At 43.3% G+C, this 19,702-nt stretch overlaps 1 protein-coding gene across 1 annotated transcript in view; it reads left to right on the forward strand.

Annotated features, from left to right (window-relative positions):
* The window catches only part of LOC141984284 (uncharacterized), a 42,928-nt gene that overhangs the window by 21,995 nt on the left and 1,231 nt on the right, over positions 1-19,702 (forward strand). The window contains exons 5-8 of the mRNA XM_074947221.1: positions 1,724-1,963; positions 3,965-4,039; positions 6,027-6,125; positions 17,041-17,147. Of these exons, the coding sequence (XP_074803322.1) occupies positions 1,724-1,963; positions 3,965-4,039; positions 6,027-6,125; positions 17,041-17,147 (521 nt within the window). The remainder of the gene's footprint in view (positions 1-1,723; positions 1,964-3,964; positions 4,040-6,026; positions 6,126-17,040; positions 17,148-19,702) is intronic.

Here is a 19,702-nt window from a genome sequence, read left to right on the forward strand (position 1 = left end):
CAGTTAGGTCATCATGCAGACCTGTTGCATTTGTATAACTTTACCAAAAAATTGTATGTAACAGTTGATTTATAGAACCTACATAATTGCCTACTTCAAAAAGGTTTCTGAAATTAAGAGCTATTTATAGTAAGCTGTCATTTCTTTTGCAGCTATAAAAAGGGAGACACAACATTACCAATGCTAATTATATAATACTTTGCACTCACATCACCTTTCCTCTGGTGATCTCACAGTGCTTTCCATTGACTTATTTAGGAAGGACCTATGTACTTATGCTAATTATGTTCTGATAACTCTGGTATGTGAAAGCAGGTCATGAAATTTATGCATTTAAAAAACTCCAAGCAATTTAATTCTCTTCAGTAAATCTATTAACACAGCAAAGAAATCCTCAAAGATAAATACAGCAGAACATCTTAGAGGCTGGGATGCGAAGTTAGAATTGTGACCCAAAGTGACACAAACATGGGCATTCGTGGCGAAGGAGAGAATTGTTTACAAAGGGGCACCACCTTAAAGTGTCTTTGGGTAGTTCTCTAAAAGTGAAGATCAGGAGGAAAATGATGAACTGTGATCTGTACAAATATTTAGATATTTTTGGGACCACCATCTCCATCGCTTGGAGTCTTTAAATCAAGACTGGATGTCCTTACAGAAGGTATGCTCCAGAGGCTCCATCTTGGGAGGTGCTGAGCACTCTGGCTGCAGTCCAGCAAAGCATGTAGGCCACATGCTTAACTGTACTCACGTGAGTAGCTCTGTTTACATCACTGCGACTTGCATGCTTAAAGTTAAGCATGTGCTTAAGTGCTTTGCTGAGTTGGGGCCAGAGTGCTAAGCAGGGACCAGTCCTAATTGAACCATGTTACTGGGGTATTGGAAATCACTGGGAGAAATTCAGCAGCTTTAGTTATGCAGGCGGTTAGATTAGATGATCATAATAGTCCCTTTTTGGCATTAAAATATATGAAGCTATGAAATAAGCCCTAATCCTGCTGAGTGCTGTTTGCTGTTTCATAGCAGGGAGGCAGCAGTAGCAGCATAAGCTGTATGGAGGTGGGGTTAGGATCATTTGTGTCCCCTTCTCCCCACACAAAAAACTAGGGAGGTGCTTTGTTTACCCTTAAGTTAAGTCTGTGAATTGCTTTGGAAATCCTTTGGCTGAAAGGCGCTATGAAATCATCACCATCATTATTATCTTAATAAATGTCCTTCCGAGTGCTCGTTTCTCTGGCAATCTTGAAAATACCAACGTTCAACAAATTGTGTTTATTTTTCTTTTCCCACGAATGGTGCTCCATATGCAGGAAGGAAACCTGAAGTTCCCTTTCTTTCTCTTCCTTTAACACTCTGTGCCCCCATCTGTACCTTTATGACCTTGAGTTATCTTTCCAGCCAAGGAAGAATGGACAAGACTCCTCTGACGTTGTTTCTTAAACCCCTGAAGGGGTCACTGATGAGCTGTGTGATGCCGTCCTTTCCCACATGGGCTGAATGTGCACCTTCCAAGTGCTCTCAGCTTCTGCCAGCCCCAGACCATGGGGCTCTGTCTTTTTGCTATTGTGTGTGTAAATATATTCAGTGGGCTTTGAATCAGGTCCTTAGTGAAGTCAAAGGGCGTCTTTCCATTGACTTTGGATCAGGCCTTACATTTTTGTTTATCCTGTACAAGGTCCCAACCCTATTTAAAAAAAATCCATTTTAAATGTTTGTTTTCAAGAAAACCCTAGCAGAATGTCACCCGGTACCTTGGTGGTTGAAGCAGTCTGTGATGGGGATGGGAAAGGAACTGTTTGGCCACACACTGTGAGTGGGACGGAGGACAACAGCAGTAGTGCACAGGGAGCTCTCTGTGAGTCAGGGACAAAGACAGACGATGGTTCCGCTGTAAGGAACTCAGAAGCCACAGGAGAAGAATCTGAGCCCACACGGTCTGAAGAGGATGTTTTTTCCAATGTAGGTGAGTGTCCCCAGTAAACCAGCCCACTGCAGGAGTGCAGACTTTGGGCAAGGGAACATTCAGCCAGTTCTATTAACCTACCTTTATGGCATTTTCCTCCAGCCTGTTCATTGAACAGTGTTCACACTAGACTTTTTTTCTGGCATTAAGGCAAAGAACCAAAAACAGCTGGGGAGCAAAAAAACTCTGTGGCGGGAATCTGTTTGTGTCAAAGCTTGGGGACAGATTTCTAGATGTTGCCTTCCATTTTAGTAGATGCAAATTTCAGATGCGTTGGTGGTGCAGTTTTGTGCTCACAGTATAACTCAGAGTACAAAGTCCATAGCTGCACCTGCAAATCAGAGAGTTAGCCCTGGTCTACACTGGGGGGGGGGATCGATCTAAGTTACGCAACTTCAGCTGCAAGAATAATGTAGCTGAAGGAGACGGACTTAGATCGACTTACCGTGGTGTCTTCATCGCGGTGAGTCAACTCTTGACGCTCCCCCGACGACTCTGCCTGCGCCTCTTGCAGTGCTGGAGTACAGGAGTTGACAGGAGAGCGCTCAGGGGTTTACACTAGACGCGATAAATCAATCCCCGCTGGATCGATAGCTGCCCACCGATCCAGCGGGTAATGAAGACATACCCTGAGACTCCTACCTGTCCTAAACCAAAGGTGCTAAACTGAACCCAGAAAGGTCAAAGCCCAGTCAAGAGGCAGCATGATTTAGCAAGTAGGGCACTGGACTGAAACTCAGGAGAGCTGGTTTCTATTCCCCGCTCTGCCACTGACCTGCTGTGTGACATTAGGCAAGTCACTTCTCCTCTCTGTACATCTGTTTTGTCTCTAACTGTTGGTCTGGCTTCAGGGCAGGGACTGTGTCGCACCATGTTATATTGGTTGTGGCTTGCAGGCACTACTGTGATACAAATAATAGTAAGGCAAGGCTAAAAGTTTGACCTTTAGTATCTTCCCTTTCTCTTCCTAGTTTTGACAGTGTGTGATAAGAAAGTTGAAAAATAAAACAAAATAGATTTGCTCTAGGTAATGCCTCTTTTTATGGTTATTTTTACTACTTAATTCAAATCCGTATATGATTTTCATTAAGGTCCATCCTATTGAATTGAATTATACACAAGTCAGTAAGGTGACTTGTCTCCAGTAACCCAGCAGGCCAGAGATGTAAGATGGTGTAACTTAAGACTCCTGTACACTAAGACTCCATTAAGCTTAAAAGATGGACTGATATGAAAGGAATGTTGATGTAACCTACACACTCAGGAGCCACAAAGTTGTTACCCTACTTTAATTTTCACTTTCTTACAGTGTCAGTTGCTTTCCTTGCTACACTCTTTTCTTTGGCCCCATCAGGAGGGATGTGTGTGTGTATTAACACCATTTCATACTCCCTTAGATTCAGTGGGCCAAATTCCCAGCTGATATGTAAGGAGGGTTGCGTGCAAATGTATGTGTAAGTGGGTGAGAGTGCAAATCGGAGCAAGTCCATGATGAGTCTAAGTTGGTGCACTTTGAGAGGATCAGAAGAAGATGTAAACTTCCTCCAGATTAATGGTATTTTTATACTGCAGTCTGAGGTTGGACTGCAGCATAGGTAGACATACCCACACTAGCTTTACCCATGCTAGCGTGGCTAAAAATAGCAGCATAGACGTGGTGGCACTGGCTTCAGTGTGGGCTAGTCCATATATACCTAGAATCCCCAGCGTGCTTGCACAGCCCACGCTGAAGCCCATGCTGTCATGTCTACACTGCTATTTTTAGCTAGGCTAGCACAGATAAAGCTAATATGGGTATGTCTACCTGTGCTGCAGTCACAGGTCAGGTTGCAGTGTAGACATATCCTAAGAGGCTAACTTTTTCAGACTTGATTGTCCTCCCAGCAGCAGCAGCATTGGCCACAGGGTTGGGGAGGAGAGACTGAAACATTCTGAATGTGTCTGTTTGAAGCCACATGCACCAATTTTGAATGCCCTGTTTGGGTTTGTTTTTTAATCCAGGAACATGGGACGTTGCAGAAGCAAAAGCTTATCCTGTGACCTTTGGGACTTTACCAGAGCTGTCCATGGAGTTAAGTGAGTGGTCTTTCTGTGGACACTTTTGATTCACTTCCTCGTGAGTTTTCCATCACCCATATCCCCAGTTATTCAGACCCTTAAAAATTCTCCCTACCATTAGCCATATCGTAGTGTTTTCTCTCACACCTTGTTCACATTTGAAATCCGATGCTCCAACCTTTTAGTGACTGACTTCAGTGTATTTCCCTGAACACAGTCCTAACTTTTGTGTCATCCTGGTATGACTTTAAAACTTGAGATGCGTCCTTACCAGTTATTTTAAAAAGCACATCTAAACATAGAAATTAGCAAATTCCACCATTGGAGCAGTAAGTAACTACACTTTAGATCAGATAACGAGAAAGCACCCTACCCTCCTCAAATATTGTCCTGCCAGCAAACTCTCTCCCCATAATCCCCCATAAAAAGTTGGGCTTTGCAATGTGTTCTAAAGGCTAGAAAATTCAGGCTATTTCAGACCAAGGGAGCCGAATTTGGGGGGCCCTTATGGAGACCTTGCCAGTAGCATGCTCCTTTTTTAAATTTAGGGAATTCCAGCTTGAGAGCCTCTGCTGATTGCAACTGTGAGGAGAGAGGCAGTCTTTTTTGGTCTCTCCCATTCCACTTCAGCTTCATCTGTGCATTCTCTAATCTCACCTACAATTGTCTATGCTTCTTCTTTTGGCTATGTAGGCCCTGTGTGGTGCTGGGTTGAAGCAGTGTCACAGTAGACAGCATAACACTGACTTATCAATGTGTAATACTGATGAGCGAAAAGGTAGATGTGGGGTTTAGGTTCCTGAATTCTTATTAGAATATTTTGAAAAGACTTGGTCTTGCACACCAGAATCTCCCATTGACTTCAACAGGAGTTTTGGATGTACAAGGAATGCAGAATCTGGTCCTAAACATTTAGGATATGTTAAGTGAAAGCATACATACATGCATCATGTATGTTGAGCTGTGCAAGCCGAAATAATGTAATTCTGCTCCATAGCAAGACATTGCAGATGATACAATGTATAACATATTCAATCATATATTTTCCAGTCTTGCATTAAACAGTGGTCTCATAACATCTCATAACAGACAACACGAGACAGACAAAAATCATTGCTCTCATCTGCATTAGTGACAGCATCAAAAAGGCAAGCTGCTACAGGACAGAACTGCACAAACAGAACAAATATTTAGGGGAAGATTGAAAAAAAGGCCACAAAAACCATAATCTTGGACATGAAGAAGAATAAACAAGAAAAAATATTATGAGAAGAGCTAATCCATAATACAAGTATCTTAAAAGATTGATGTGCTGTAAGGAGTTACTCAGCACTTGTATGAGTGAACTCTGCACTTTCAATTATTTACAAATAATCATCAAGGAAAGCTTTGGCTTCCTTCTTTCTATGAGCTTTTTCTCTCTGCCCTACTTTTCATTACATGTAAAAAGGGTTCAGAGTAACAGCCGTGTTAGTCTGTATCCGATGAAGTGAGCTGTAGCTCACGAAAGCTTATGCTCAAATAAATTGGTTAGTCTCTAAGGTGCCACAAGTACTCCTTTTCTTTTTATGTAAAAAGGGATAACTGTGGACCTGATTCAGCTCTCTTTCAAGTCAGTAGGAATCTTACTGTTAACTTGAATAGGGAGTTGGATCTGGCTTTTTACCAGGTGTATAACGGATAAGGTCTTTGTTTTGTAGGAACTAAAACTTCAATTTGATGTCTCTGAAAGTCATTTGCCAGCCGAACAGATTACGACTTTGAACAATACATGTTCAATCACTGTTCAGAGGGATATTCTGATAGTAATTTAATCATGTACTGTTCTTGTCCAGCCTTTTAAAATAAGTTCAGTGTTATGAGCAACATAAATTAATTTTGCAGCTTAAATTCCATAATGCTGCAGCTGTGCTGATCAGGAAAGTATTAATTGGCCTTAACAATGTGAATATACCTAAGTGATTGTTTTTGTTTTTTATTAAAAGGCATACTTGTTTCTATTCAGGTAATCTGAAGAGTAAATCATCTCAGGACAGCCCCTCCAAATATAATTGGAATGCCAGCTTACCCTTCCTCACAGTGGATGATGCATGGCTTGGGCAACGTATGTTCAGTTTTCTGATTGATTGATTTATTTGTTTGTTTATTGTCTGTGGAGAGATGAGTGCAGGTTGCTTTTTGCCTTTGTCGTTTGAGCATAAAGAAATAAGAGACTATCTACCAAGTATCTATTGGCCAGTGGGACTGCTTGCTTGAGGAAGGCGAGCAGAATTCAGTGCGCACTCAGGGTAAAATTCAGATGGGGGCCTGATTTTCCAAAGTGCTGAGGACCCCCAACTCGAGCTGAAATGAATCAGAGTGCAAGTGCTTTACACCTCCAAAAATCTGGCTGATGGTTAATAATATCGTTAATTGTAATTGAAAAGTTCCTTCTTGCTTCTTTTATAAATAACACTTTAGTTTATTAGAACTGAATGAAGTTTACAAATCAGATTTTCTTTTTAGCATTTATCCTGGTTGTTTACTTTGTGCACGTCTATCATCTTGAACAAGACTGTTCATTTTTACTTTAGTTACAATACATTTCTAATCAGTTTCTTTTCCAGGTTCTTATGCTCTAGCATAGTGCTGCAGTATTTGGGTTGCAGACATTTCAGGGAATTGTTCATCTCTTTGTTTTTAAGTTTCGGTTGGGATTTTTTTTTTTTAAATTCACAGAAACATTTTAATTCATAAAAACTTGGGTTTTGCGAAATCTAAATTTGGGAGTAAATTTGACTTGACAGTATCTCTTTTAAAGATTTGTTTTAATAATAGAATTTCAGCATGAATTTTGAGCTTTGTTTGTTTAAACCACAGTGTTAAAGGAACACTGTGGATATGATTTCTCTGTATTTTAAAAATGTGTTATTAGTCAACATAGGTTATTAATGTTAAAAACAAGTTAAAGTTAGATTTGCTTTTTATTATTTCATAGATTCTAAGGCCAGAAGGGATCATTGTGATCAATGTACTTTATGTATTTTGTTTACTTTTCTCGCTTCATTCAACTTAGATGGTGAAACTAAAGTGGACAGCTTGTAGTTGATGTGACATCTTGGTTCCCACGCACTAGCACGATGCTGGAATGTTTGGGGGAAAATGGCTTCATTGATATATTTATAAAAAATAATTAAAAATGTATTAACTTCTGTCAAGAAACTTATTTTAAAAACCAGAACCTAAATTTGGGATCCTGTTAGTATCCCTTAAAACATAAGGGGAGAAATCCTGGACCCATTGAAGTCAGTAGGAAAACTCCCATTGATTTAATTGAAGGCAGGATTTCAACCAAGGTTTTCTACTGGATAGTGTTTGAATTTTAGAATCTGTGGGAAAGACCTATATAGATCTTGGAAGGTGAGGCTGGCACAAGTGGTATGGGTATCTGGTAGCTTCTTCTCTGCACCTTTTGGCTAAGATCCAGTGAAGTATCTAATTATACTTCTGCTGGTGGGGTACTCTATCCTGCATGACCTCTTTCGTCTCTAACTTCTATGGTCATCCTAACTAAAAAGGAACCTGGAATGACTGCCTGAATAGAGGAAGCAGATATTAATCTGCTGCCATCTTTCCATTTCTGCCCAGCACTAATTAAGATTCTGGAACAGACACCACAGCTTGCCTGTCACTGGATTTTATAAATAACATATCTTATTAAAGAAAAACAAGAGTTCCCAGCTCATTGCACTCTGTTTATCTTGATGGAGCTGTTTAGATATGCCAGACACTGGCATTATAACTTCTGAGCATAGTCCTGGCTACACCTGAGTAAGGAGGATGGCAGCATAGGTGGCTCTTCCATTGGTACTTCCTTGTATTTTATTTGACATATGCTACTGTTTGAGCATTTTGTGTTTGATTCCCAGTTGGACAGGGAAACAGAGCTTTTCTGCTTCCATGGAATAGCATCACGTTTAACTGACAGCTTGAATATATAGCTGTGAACTCCGCAGCTGTTGCTATTCACTGTACATTTAATTGAAAGAGGAAATGGAAGGTTTTCTGCATACAGCAGCTTTTTTGTAATTATTATTATTATTTATTACTATTTTTGATTTGCATAGTGAAGCATTGATCAGATAGCAGAATGAAGGGGAATGTCACTAACATGTATTCCTTCGATTTAGCTGAGATAATGCCTGGCATTAGGGTTTGTGCTGGCATGTGACTTAGCTCTTTAAACAAGGCCTGTTAACTGTTTCAGATATGAGGACTAAAAATGTTACTTATAACTTGAAGACCACAGGATGTCCAGTCAATCAATTTCTTTTAATTTCCCTAGCAATTTTTTGGCAGGACTTCATGGTGAGCAAGGGACTAGGCGTCATGACCCTGGGGCTCTATTATTAGCTCTGTCACTGGCTCATGGACAAGTCACCCTCTCTGCTCCAGTTTATCCATGATAAAAATAATGACCTATTGCACAGAGGGTGGGTAGGGTTGAGACTTGCATCCAAACTGCAATCAGTGTAACAGCGCATCTGGCAGGATGACTCTGGAGAATGTAAAACATTCTACTAAGTAAATACAGCATTTTTCATTTTCATGCAGTTTGTCTTTTTAACTGGTGACTTGGCCTTGTCCCATTAAAACCATCATGTCTGCTAAAGGCAGATTTTCTTGGGGACCTGTAGGCTACCCCTATGTCTCATGACTTGCTTTCTCCATTCTGCACTGAAGTCAAAATGCATTTCAATTTTTTCATGTCAAGAGAATAACCAGAATCCATTCAGACAAAGAAAAGTCTCCAGTCTTGGATTCACCTATGACTTTCATATGTAGCAAATTATTCCAAAGGAACATGCAGAGTGAGGACACCTTCTATCTGGTTGACACTAGTTCAAACATTTTTAGTGAAACCTTTTCATCTATAACACTTATAAGTAAGGCTATGTTTTAGTCATGGGTATTTTTAGTAAAAGTCATGGACTGGTCACGGACAGTAAACAAAAATTCATGGCCTGTGACCTGTCCATGACTTTTACTAAATATTCCTGACTAAAACTTGAGAGGGGGTTGGGGGTAGCTCAGGAGGACGGCCCGGGGCAGCGGGGAAGTTGGCAGGGCTGGGGCAGGCTCCCTACATGGCTCCTGGGAAGCGGCGACCCCAGCTTCTAGCTCCACGTGCTGCCTCCACTCCACCCCAAGCCCTGGTTCTGAAGCTCCCATTGGCTGGGAACCATGACCAATGGGAGCTGCGGGGGCGGTGCCTGTGGGCAGAGGCAGCACGTGGAGCTAGGAGCTGAGGGAGGGGAATTGCCGTCGCCCTTCCGGGGGACCCCCCCACAGGTAAGCCTCGCATCCCAGCCCTGAGCCCCCCCACACCCAAACTCCTGCTGGTGGGGGCGGGGGGACCCAAGACTGCCCCAGCAGTGGCTGGTCCACCTGGCCCAGGGGCTGCCCGAGCTGCTCAGGTGGCCCCCAAGCCAGGTGCACCGGCCACTGCAGAAGTCACGGAGAGTCATGGAATCCGTGACCTTTGTGACAAACATGGAGCCTTACTTATAAGTAAACCTTAGATGGGAATTTCCTGCCTGTGCTAAATGGATCCTAGTAGCTCCCCAAGTCAATGTTCTTCGGTACTTTGGTGTTGTTGTCCTAGCAGGAAGCATTCTACACTCTCTGTAATACAGCCCCCTGCCCTTCCCGGATATTACTGCAGCAGCCACATAAAGATTGACTGCAATGGATTGGCTGAGCAGTTGCTCCAGCTGTACTGAGGATTGTGTTTCAGCAAATCAAGATCTCACAGGAACAAGTTGGTCACCTTGAGGAGAAGAGACCCTGATTACATAGGGTTCAAAGCAGCTGGCTGAAGCCTGTAGAGTGTAAAACTTTTAAATGGTTTCCTGAGACACTATAGTGACGCATCAGAATCAGTTTCTCTCTCGTCAAAGGGTGGCACCCAGTGTGCTGTAGCTCTATCTTGCCGCTTCATCCAGCTACATCCTTACATCCCACCCATTCAGCACTACAGCCGCTCTTCCCAGCCATTGGGCTAGACAAGCTGCATCCTCTTTGGCTCCTCCCACCCCACCTATCCACCAGATCCCACTGCTTCTGTTCCCTTGCCCGTTTAGTACTTCTTCTCCGGGCTTGTCTCCACTTACCGGGGGATCAACACACGGTGATCGATCCACCAGGGGTCGATTTAGCGGGTCTAATGAAGACCCGCTAAATCGACTGCCGATCGCTCTCCCGTCTACTCTGGTACTCACCGAAACGAGAAGCATAATGTAAGTTGACAGGAGGGTTTCTCCCATCGACCCAGCGAGGTGCAGACACTGCAGTAAATCAACCTAAGGTACGTTGACTCCAGCTACATTATTTACGTAGCTGGAGTTGCGTAACTTAGGTCAACTTAACCCCATAGTATAGACCTGCCCTCCCCCTCCATCTCTTATTACTTCTTTTGCCTGCCAGCCTGAAGCATAGCTAACTGCCCTCTTGCCGTGGTAAAATAACAGGAAAGTAAGGAGCTTTTGTTGCTTGAGTTTGGAACAGCTTCCTGCTCACAAGAGTCAGTAACTTCTGATAATATTTAGACAATAGAACTTAAGAGTTTTGAACTCCAGAGTTATGAACTGACTGGTGAACCACACACCTTGTTTGGAACCAAATGTATGCAATCAGGCAGCAGCAGAAATAACAAAACAAAAATGCAAATACACTACAGTACTGTGTTAAATATAAACTACTAAAAAAAAATGAACATTTTCTTTAAAGAAAAGATTTGACAAGCTAAGGAAACTTTCTGTGCTTGTTTCGTTTAAATTAAGATGGTTGAAAGCATCAATTTTCATTTGCATATTAAAGTTTCAAAGTTGCATTAAATCAGTGTTCAGTTGTAAACTTTTGAAAGAACAACTATAATGTTTTGTTCAGAGTTATGTACAACCTCCGTTTCTGAGGTTTTCATAACTGTGAGGGTCTACTGTAATACCTTATTCATATAGTAATCCTGAAGGATCTTAAAGCACGTAACAAATTACAGAGTGTGTACAGAAAACACTTCAGCCAGCACTGAAAAGCTCTCCAAGTGGCATGTTCTAGCTCTTTGACACTGCACTGCACAACAACAGTGCAGTGTCAAAGAGCAACACTGCACTGCAGAACAGTTTAGGGCAGAAAGTAAAGAATCCTGCTATGTCCAACTGAAACTGCAGGAGAATGTGGATAGGTAGCAAGTAATTAACCAAACTGGAACAAGTCAGAACATCATAGTTAGGTCCCTACCAAATTCACGGCCATGAAAAACGTGTCATGGAACATGAAATCTGGTCTACCCCCATGAATTCTGGTCTTCTTTGTGCTTTTACCCTATACTATACAGATTTTATGGGGGGAGACTAGAGTTTCTCAAATTGGAGGTCCAGACCCAAAAGGGAGTTTCAGGGGGTTGCAAGTTATTTTAGGGGTGTTGGAGTATTGCCACCCTTACCTCTGCACTGTCTTCAGAGCAGGGCAGCTGGAGAGTGGCGGCTGCTGACTGAGGGCCCAGCTCTGCAGGCAGCAGCGTAGAAGTAAGGGTGGCAATACCGTACCCTGCCATCCGTACTTATGCGCTACTGCTGGCGGCTGCTCTGCCTTCAGAGCTGGGCTCCCGGCCAGCAGCCGCTGCTCTCCAGCTGCCCAGCTCTGAAGGCAGTACCGCCACCAGCAGCAGCACATAAGTAAGGGTAGCAGTACCGCAAAGCCCCCCACAATAACCTTGCATCCCTCCCCCCCGACACCTTTTTTGGTCAGGACCCCTACAGTTATAACACTGTGAAGTTTCAGATTTAAATAGCTGAAATCATGAAATTTAATATTTTAAAATCCTATGACTGTGAAATTGACCACAATGGACCATGAATTTGGCAGGGTCCTAATCATAGTTAATGGACCTGCTGTTGTGAAAGTGGTCAAGGGATTTTTTAATGACCACAAGGGACCATCAAGATCTTGGTTTTACATAATATCCAGAAGACAGCACGTTTAGCAGCACAGTACCCCCAGTGCCACAGGGAATTGGTTCATTACTGACCCAGAGGGAAGCATACTAATGTGACACTAAGCACCATGGGTGTAATTTGGGCAGATACAGGGAGGCATTGCCCCCCCAAACAGAGGCGAAGGGTATGGGGGTGTCAAGCAGGGTCACGTGACACTCTCTCCCCATTTCTGCAAGCGCCGAGCGGCCCTGCAAGGCTTGCTCTGCTCGGTCTTCCTGGGAGTGGGGCTTTTTCTCCCATGCTGCTCCTCCTCCCTCCCAACCCCCCGCATGTTTTGGCTGGCAAGGAGCAGATGGGTGCGATGGAGCAACTGTTCTCCTGCGCTCTGGGTCACTGTCTTGGCAGCTCAACGCCACCTCCTGGGTCCTAGTGCCCGCCTTTCTCCTGTACAATGGTGAGTGCCCTCAGGGGGGGCAGGGCAAAGGGGCCGGGGTGGGGCTGGGATAAATGCAGTGCGAGGGGGGGAAGATTCTGGGATAGGGAAGGGGGAAGAGAAGGGGCTGGGGGTTCGGGTGAGGTCGAGGACAGTGGGGAGAGGTAGGGGGAGGGGTGGGGAAGAGAAGGGGATACGGGAATGGGCAGGGGTCAGCAGGAGCCTGGCATGTGGCGTCCCCTTGGCGGAAGCAGCAGCCCCAGCAGGGAGGCAGCCGCAGCAGCACCAGAGCAGCGACATCGCTGCAGCAGCTGGGGCTCCTCCATTAGGCTGTCCCGTCCCCGCCAGCTCTGGCAGCCCCGGTGTAACTCTAGGCGGGGGGAGAGAATCAGTGAGCCAAGGGAACTGGCTTCAGTGTGCACATGTGTGTGTGCATGCATGTGTGCGCGCACGCTTTGCCTCCCCAAATATAGCAGTCAAACTGTGCCTATGCTAAGGCCCCCGGTATTCACACACTGCGCAGAATTGTAACAATCTCTGAATGAAATAAGCCTTGTGAGGTATCTTTTGAAAACCAGTAACTCACTGATCATAAATATTCTTGCATGATGTATGCACATGGTGGGTATTAAGATATGTACTAGATTTATGACTAAAGTGTGTATAAGCCAACCTTGTCGTGGGAGCTGGTAAACAGGTCTGCTTAGACAAAGGAATGTGTATTTGATCCTTTCACCAGCCTGATCTTCAGGCAGAAATAGCAAAGGTCCATATTTACATATAAGCAGTAAACAGGACCATCAAGACGACAGTGGGAGGAGATGGCAGGAAACAGAACAATTTGCATTTCAGCAAACACAAGTCGGGGAGGAAAGAGCATGGAGCTTCCTTCACCACCAGACTCTGTCACCTCCATCACAACTTGAATAAGCTTTACTTTCAGGAGCAACCTACAGAAGAATACACTCCAAAAGTTTGCTGGTCTGTAAAGACAAAGGGGGCCGAACCTCAAGTGATAAGCAATTGAATCAACTGATTGTATACAATGTTACTGTATTATAAAAGTGTGTAGAGTGAGGTCTTTTCTGAAAGCTAATGACACACTGGTGATTAATACCATTGTGAAATGTCTGTATTAACATTATGAGGAAATGTGGATAGTTAATGATATTGTGTTTTAAAGTCTGTGGCCAAACAGGGATAAACAAATTCCTTCCCAGACAGGAGAGACGGCAGCTATTTATCTGTCTCCTATGTAAATTAAGCATGGTGGAATCAAAACAATGGAAGGACCATTTACATACAGGGGGGATGGGAGGCCCACAGGAAGGGAAGAACAGCATGAGGTCATCCTGCCTCTTGAAACAAAGTCATTGAACTTTGGGAAATGTAAGCAAGGACAGAAGCCATCTTTGGCATCCATCACTAGACAGACATAAGGAAACAGAGCTCTTGCAAGCTGAGAAAGATGGGTCCTTCAACCAAAGGGAGGTTGAAGTCTCTGGAGACTGAATATAGGTGAGAAACCTGCTGAGGCAAAGATTGTACTTTCCTAGATTAATTTTTAGACTTTTAGATGCATGTTTTCACTTTTATTTGCTTGTAACCATTTTTAACTTTCTCTCGTATACGTGAACTCACTTAATACCCTGTCTTCTTTTGTTTTGTTTTACTAATAATCAAAACCAACAGAGCTGTGTTTGAATTAAAGTGAATGTTAACTCCAGTTAAAGTGGCAAGCAGAGGGGTTTGTGTCTTTAGAGGACCAAATGGGCCTTATCACTTCTCTGAACCGTCCACGAGAGGGCTGGACATTGCAGAGCACATGGTTTTCTGCGAATTTTAGACCGTGAGCGTGTTGGAATCACCTTGCTGGTTGTAACCAAGGGTGGTGGAAGCCAGAGTGTGACTGTGATGTGTTGCTGGCAGGCTGCTGTGGTCAGAGTTACTGGACCAGGGCTGCAGCTATACATAGACACTCAAGGTGTGACCTGCATGCTTGTAGGCTGGTTATGAACATCCCAGGCAGGGAGTTACAGTAGCAAAGCATTTGAGGCACCCAAGGTTGCAGGGCAAGTGATGACACAACCTTTCACTGGTCTGGATTGCACCCCCAAACCCTATCACAACTGCATACTGAATCACCAGAGACTTCCCATAGAAATACTTTGGTTTTCTTGGAAGTCTCCCATTGAATTGTTGACTAGGCCAGGCTTTACCCTGTTTAGTTTTTGAGAGATGGCCCAAGATGGTACAGTTGCAGATCTAAAAACACTGGTTGTGTTACAAGTAATGTTTATAATACTATTGCAGGAGGGTTTAATGCAGCTGGAAGCTAAATGTGCAGTAAAACTGAAAGGGTCTTAAGCCAAAGCTTTAGAATAAGTACATTTAATTATTTTTTTTTCCCTGTAAAATCCAACAAATTATGAAAATTTTTATAATGAAATTCAATTTATTGTGAGCTGAATTTAAACAGCTTATGATATAACAGCTTTAGGGACAGTAACTTTGAGGTAAATAATAGTAATAACTGTATCACTAAGGCTCTGATCCTGCAAACACTTACCACATGTTTAGCTTTAAGCATATACATCATTCCTGGAGGGAAGTGAGCCATTGGGATTACGCATATGCTTAAAGTTAAGCAAGTGGGTGGGTAGTTGCAGGATCAGGGCCTTATTTAATATATTACTATTAAAATGATGGTTTATAATACATGCATCTTATCATATATTCATTCTTTCTTTCACTCCACCAAACTTCTTCCTCACATTGGTGTTCACTTGCAGTTCAGTAAGTAATATGGCAGGGAAAAGTTAAGTGTAGCTATACAGAATGGCTGCCTCATATTCACAATTTATGTTCGCTTATTACTATCTCTGTCTAGATCATTCATTTGGACATGCCTTCATCTATTCTAGATGTGTTCATTTACCCAACATATATGTACTCAGATTGACTTTTTATAAGAACATGTATTAGAAAATGTTTCCTTCCTTTTGATTAAGAAAATACATGTGAGTGTCAAGAGGATGTTTTAAAATATAAAATTAGTTGAGCAATAAGTTTATCATCATTATATTAAATTGGCATTAAGTTGGACAAAGCAACCTTTTGGAAAAGTTTTCTTTTATTGCTGGTAGCAGTGTTTTGATGCTGATGCCTTTTCAGTTTGAAGAAGCTTTTTCTGCTAGCTCAGGATTTATTTAAATTTGTTGTTATTTCAGGAGACAAGGTAGGTTAAAAGTTTTCTTTTATGTTTCAAAAATCCTTATCTCTGTTAAGATCTGAGGATTTTAGAACTGAAAAGGGGTTTTCAAAAAATCAAACAGAACTTTCACAATTTTATGCTGCTTGTTTGCCTTTTGCCCTTCACTTGGACAAAGAAATTAGACTGGTCTGTTTTGCTTTCTGGTTTTCGGTCACTAGCACAGTGATTCTCAGACTGGTTGGTGGACCGCTTGCTGGGAGTCTGTGAGCTGGCATGTGACTGAGCTGGCTAGACTTTCAAAGGTTTTAGGCACCTAAAGTTCCAGATAGGTGCCAAGGGGAATTTTCAAAGGTGCTTTCGCACATTAGGCACCTAACTCTTATACAGTGAATTGAAATCACTGGGAGGTAGGTGCCTTTGAAAATCCCAGTAGGTGCCTATCTGCATCTTTAGGCTCCTGAATAACATTGAAAATCTGGCTCATGATGCTGCAGCTACTTCTCTTTGTTTACAGCTATGAGAAACAGAATAGAACAGTGATGGGCAACCTGTGGCCCACGGGCCGCACGCAGCCCCTCAGGATAATCCACTGGCAGGCCATCAGACATGGGGAGCTGCTTCCCACAGCTCCCATTGGCCGGGAATGGCAAACCTTGGCCACTGGGAGCTGGGGGAGGCTGTGCAAATGTAAACAAACTGTCTGGCGGCCTGCCAGCGGATTACCCTCATGGGCCGCGTGCGGCCCACTGGAATAGATGGAAAAGGGAGATGAAATCAAGAGAGTGACTAAATTTCTTTCATAAAGGAAAAGATGCATTGCATTGAGGACATTTACAAATGCCTAAATCCTTTCCTAATATTACACTTCCCTCAGAGCAATTGCTTTAGTTGCTATGGGGAATCTATACCATTGTGAATGGAAGAGGAGATAGTCCAGGAAACAATCTCTCTGTTAAGATGTGGACCACATCACAGTGCCAGCCCCTACACTAACATCATGCTGCAGTCTCTGCAAACACTTCAGGGAATCCCCTAAAAATAAAATGTTCTCAATGAAATTAAAAAAAAAAATCCTTGAAAACATTTCTGTTAATATCAGGTTTTGTAAAGCCTGTTTCCCAAAGGGGATGGCGAAAGAGACTTTTACAGACTGTCTGCATGTTTTTGTGTCTTCCTTTAATTGTGCTTCTGGCCTGAAGAATTTAATCCCTTGTTGTTACACATCCCTTTAATCCCTTCAATTGATACACATTTTTAATACGATACAAATACACAAATTCCCTTGTGCAGACGGTGAGATGTTAGATGTTTTACGTAATGTTTGTTTTGCTAGTACTGGCCGAGGAAGTAATATTATAGATTTGAATGTAATTCATTCATGTGGTTATATTAACAGATGATCCCTTAGTAATTGACCTCAATTCCGATTGGAATGCTCCCACAGAGGAGTGGGGAAACTGGCTGGGAGAGGAGGAGATGTGCACAGGACCAGAGAGAGAGAAGGTGAGGGAATGACGTACGTGAATGTGTGAGCATTGCCACGTTCAATGAAAAGCAATCAAGGGAGAGCCTGGGTTGGACAGTGAGATCACCCCTCCGCGACCTTTTTGGGGTATATAGTGCTGCAGTGGGCACAGGCACTGCATTCCCATGTCATGCTAGGACTGACCCAAGGGCACAGTGGGAGGAAAAGATTCCTTGTGCCAATTCCGCCTCCTCTCACTGCCATGTGTTTACTTTTGGGGGCTAGTTGCAATCCAGCCTCATAAATCTGAAGTCGGCTGATTTCTGTGAGTTTATCATCAGTGTGGCGGTGCTTTTACGTGCAATCAGTGTTCAGTCTGTTTGCCATGCTGCAGAAAAGCACTCCTACTGAGGCTGACGTTCCAGAATGTCTGAGCCCTAACTGATCAAAGTCCACAGCAAACACAAGTAACCTATTTTCACACCTTCCCATTTTGTTCACAGGTACATATTCAAATGAGAGCATTGAGTTAAACTGACATGTTCACAACTTGGGCAGACAACCCAAGGCACAATGCTTGCTGACTAAACTCCTTCTCCTACTAGAAACCCAGGCAAAGGCTGCCAAGTTTATCAACTAGTCGAGGCAGGACTCTTTGAGAGTGGATGGAGAAGAGCTTTCTGAGCTCTTTGCAGGCAGCTCTCTCAGACCAGTCTATTAGATCCCACTTGGGCTGCTTGAACACAAGTCAGAGGCTCTAAAGAGAGTTTCCATAGAAAAAGGACCCGCAGATCCATTACATCAGCACATGGGCCTAGGGAAAGCTATCCCCAGCCTCCTCTAAAAAAGGATACTGGGTCTTCAGTGCTGCTTAGGACTTGCCAAAAGGCAGAGAGGAAATTTGTTCCTGTCTCTCTGAAATGACAAGAAAGAAAGTAGAACCCCAGGAAAACTTGGGTGGAGCTGAAGTGACACCTTTGAGTTTAATTGCTAAAAATGGATGCAGAAAGTCTTCTCTGCTGTGTGGATCTGAGGGCCCCCCCCCCACCAAAAAGTTGCAAGTATACTGTCAAGGGGACCCTGTCACAACATGGTATTCCCCTAACATGGCTATAAAATAGTTCGGTATTGCAGTGTAGATAGGAACAGGCTGTGTTAACCGTGGAAAATCCAGTGCTGTAACATGTTTCTGAGACATGTTTCAAACACACTTCAGCCCTGTCTGCACTGCAGTCCTGAGCTGGGTTTTAACTGGGTTACAACACTGGGCTGCAGTGTTGTAACCAGGTCACCTGACAGAATTTTCCATAGTGTAGATGAGACCTTGGGCACCAATTAAGGTTAAACAGGAACAGCTTTATACCATTTACAAGTTTACACAGCGAGAGTTCCCATAGAGAGCCCTGCAGGGTGAGGAAAATGTCATCTCAGCACACTTGGTGTGGTTGGTGTTAAAAGTCACAACTATGAAGTGAGAGTACCGGTTGGCCCACCAGTCTGAAAAGTACTTGCTACTCTGAGGAAAGGGATGTGGAGAAAACCAACCAAAATATATTGAGTTTTTAATTGACTTTAACAACAGACACCTGGGCTTAGTAAATTAACTCTGAACATTTACAGCAGTACAATATTCTTGGCCTTTCACGCACCTTATAAGAGTCCATCTGTGGGATTGTGTACGCAAGACCTAACCTTTGGGACTTTTTTGCTCCCTCAACTGCTTGGGCTGCAGTGTCTGATATTGTCCCCAGCTTACATTAGAGCAACCCTTAGAGTGCTCCAATTTATGTCATCTGGTATTGGTCCCCAAAGGGTCATTGTAACAGCCAGGAATCTCTGGAGTACAGCTATGCCCCTTTCCCCTCAGCATGTCCCCTACATTGGCAGTTGCAAGGTGAGGAGGTGACTTAAGGGATGTCTACACTGGAGCTGGAAGCTGTAATTTCTAGCCCAAGTGGACATATCCGCGCTAGCTGTGATAGAGCTAGCCTGCTAAAAATACAAATGTAACTGCAGCGGGCTAGCTACCCTGAGCATTAACCTGTTTGAGATCCTACACACCCCTAGATCCAGTTATGATAACTCAACACCACTTGAGGCTTCCCCTATGCAAGGGGAATCCTCAGCTGTCCACTGTGTTGCTGCAAAGATAGCTTTGGAAACATAAACCAGTGTGACATGATTCCTAGACTTGGAAGGAACAAGCAGCTAGACTCCACTTTTGCAGCAGGAGGCTTTGAGGTTGGAGAACTAAAAGAGCTCTCATACACACAAACATTGGTGTCAATTTAGTCACTTAAGTTTGGCATGTATCTCCAAGAACTACCTTCATAAATCACTCAAGAATCCTTAGGCCTGCCCTGTGTATACTGGTGTGATCATGGGGAACAGAAGTTGGTTACACGTGGGGGAGAAAGTGGCAAAAACTGGTTTTCAGGCTAATCCCAAATGTTGATGCTGGCTGCTGTGCAAGTTATTCATACAGAAATAGATATAAATAATGTAAACGTACAAGTCGAGATCCAGATGTAGCTGCTCATGAGAATCTCTGTGCCTCATCAGTGAGTTTTGTGGACTGTTGCCAGTTATCAAC

The sequence above is a fragment of the Natator depressus genome, chromosome 3 (genome assembly GCF_965152275.1).
Source record: "Natator depressus isolate rNatDep1 chromosome 3, rNatDep2.hap1, whole genome shotgun sequence".
Taxonomy (NCBI): domain Eukaryota; kingdom Metazoa; phylum Chordata; order Testudines; family Cheloniidae; genus Natator; species Natator depressus.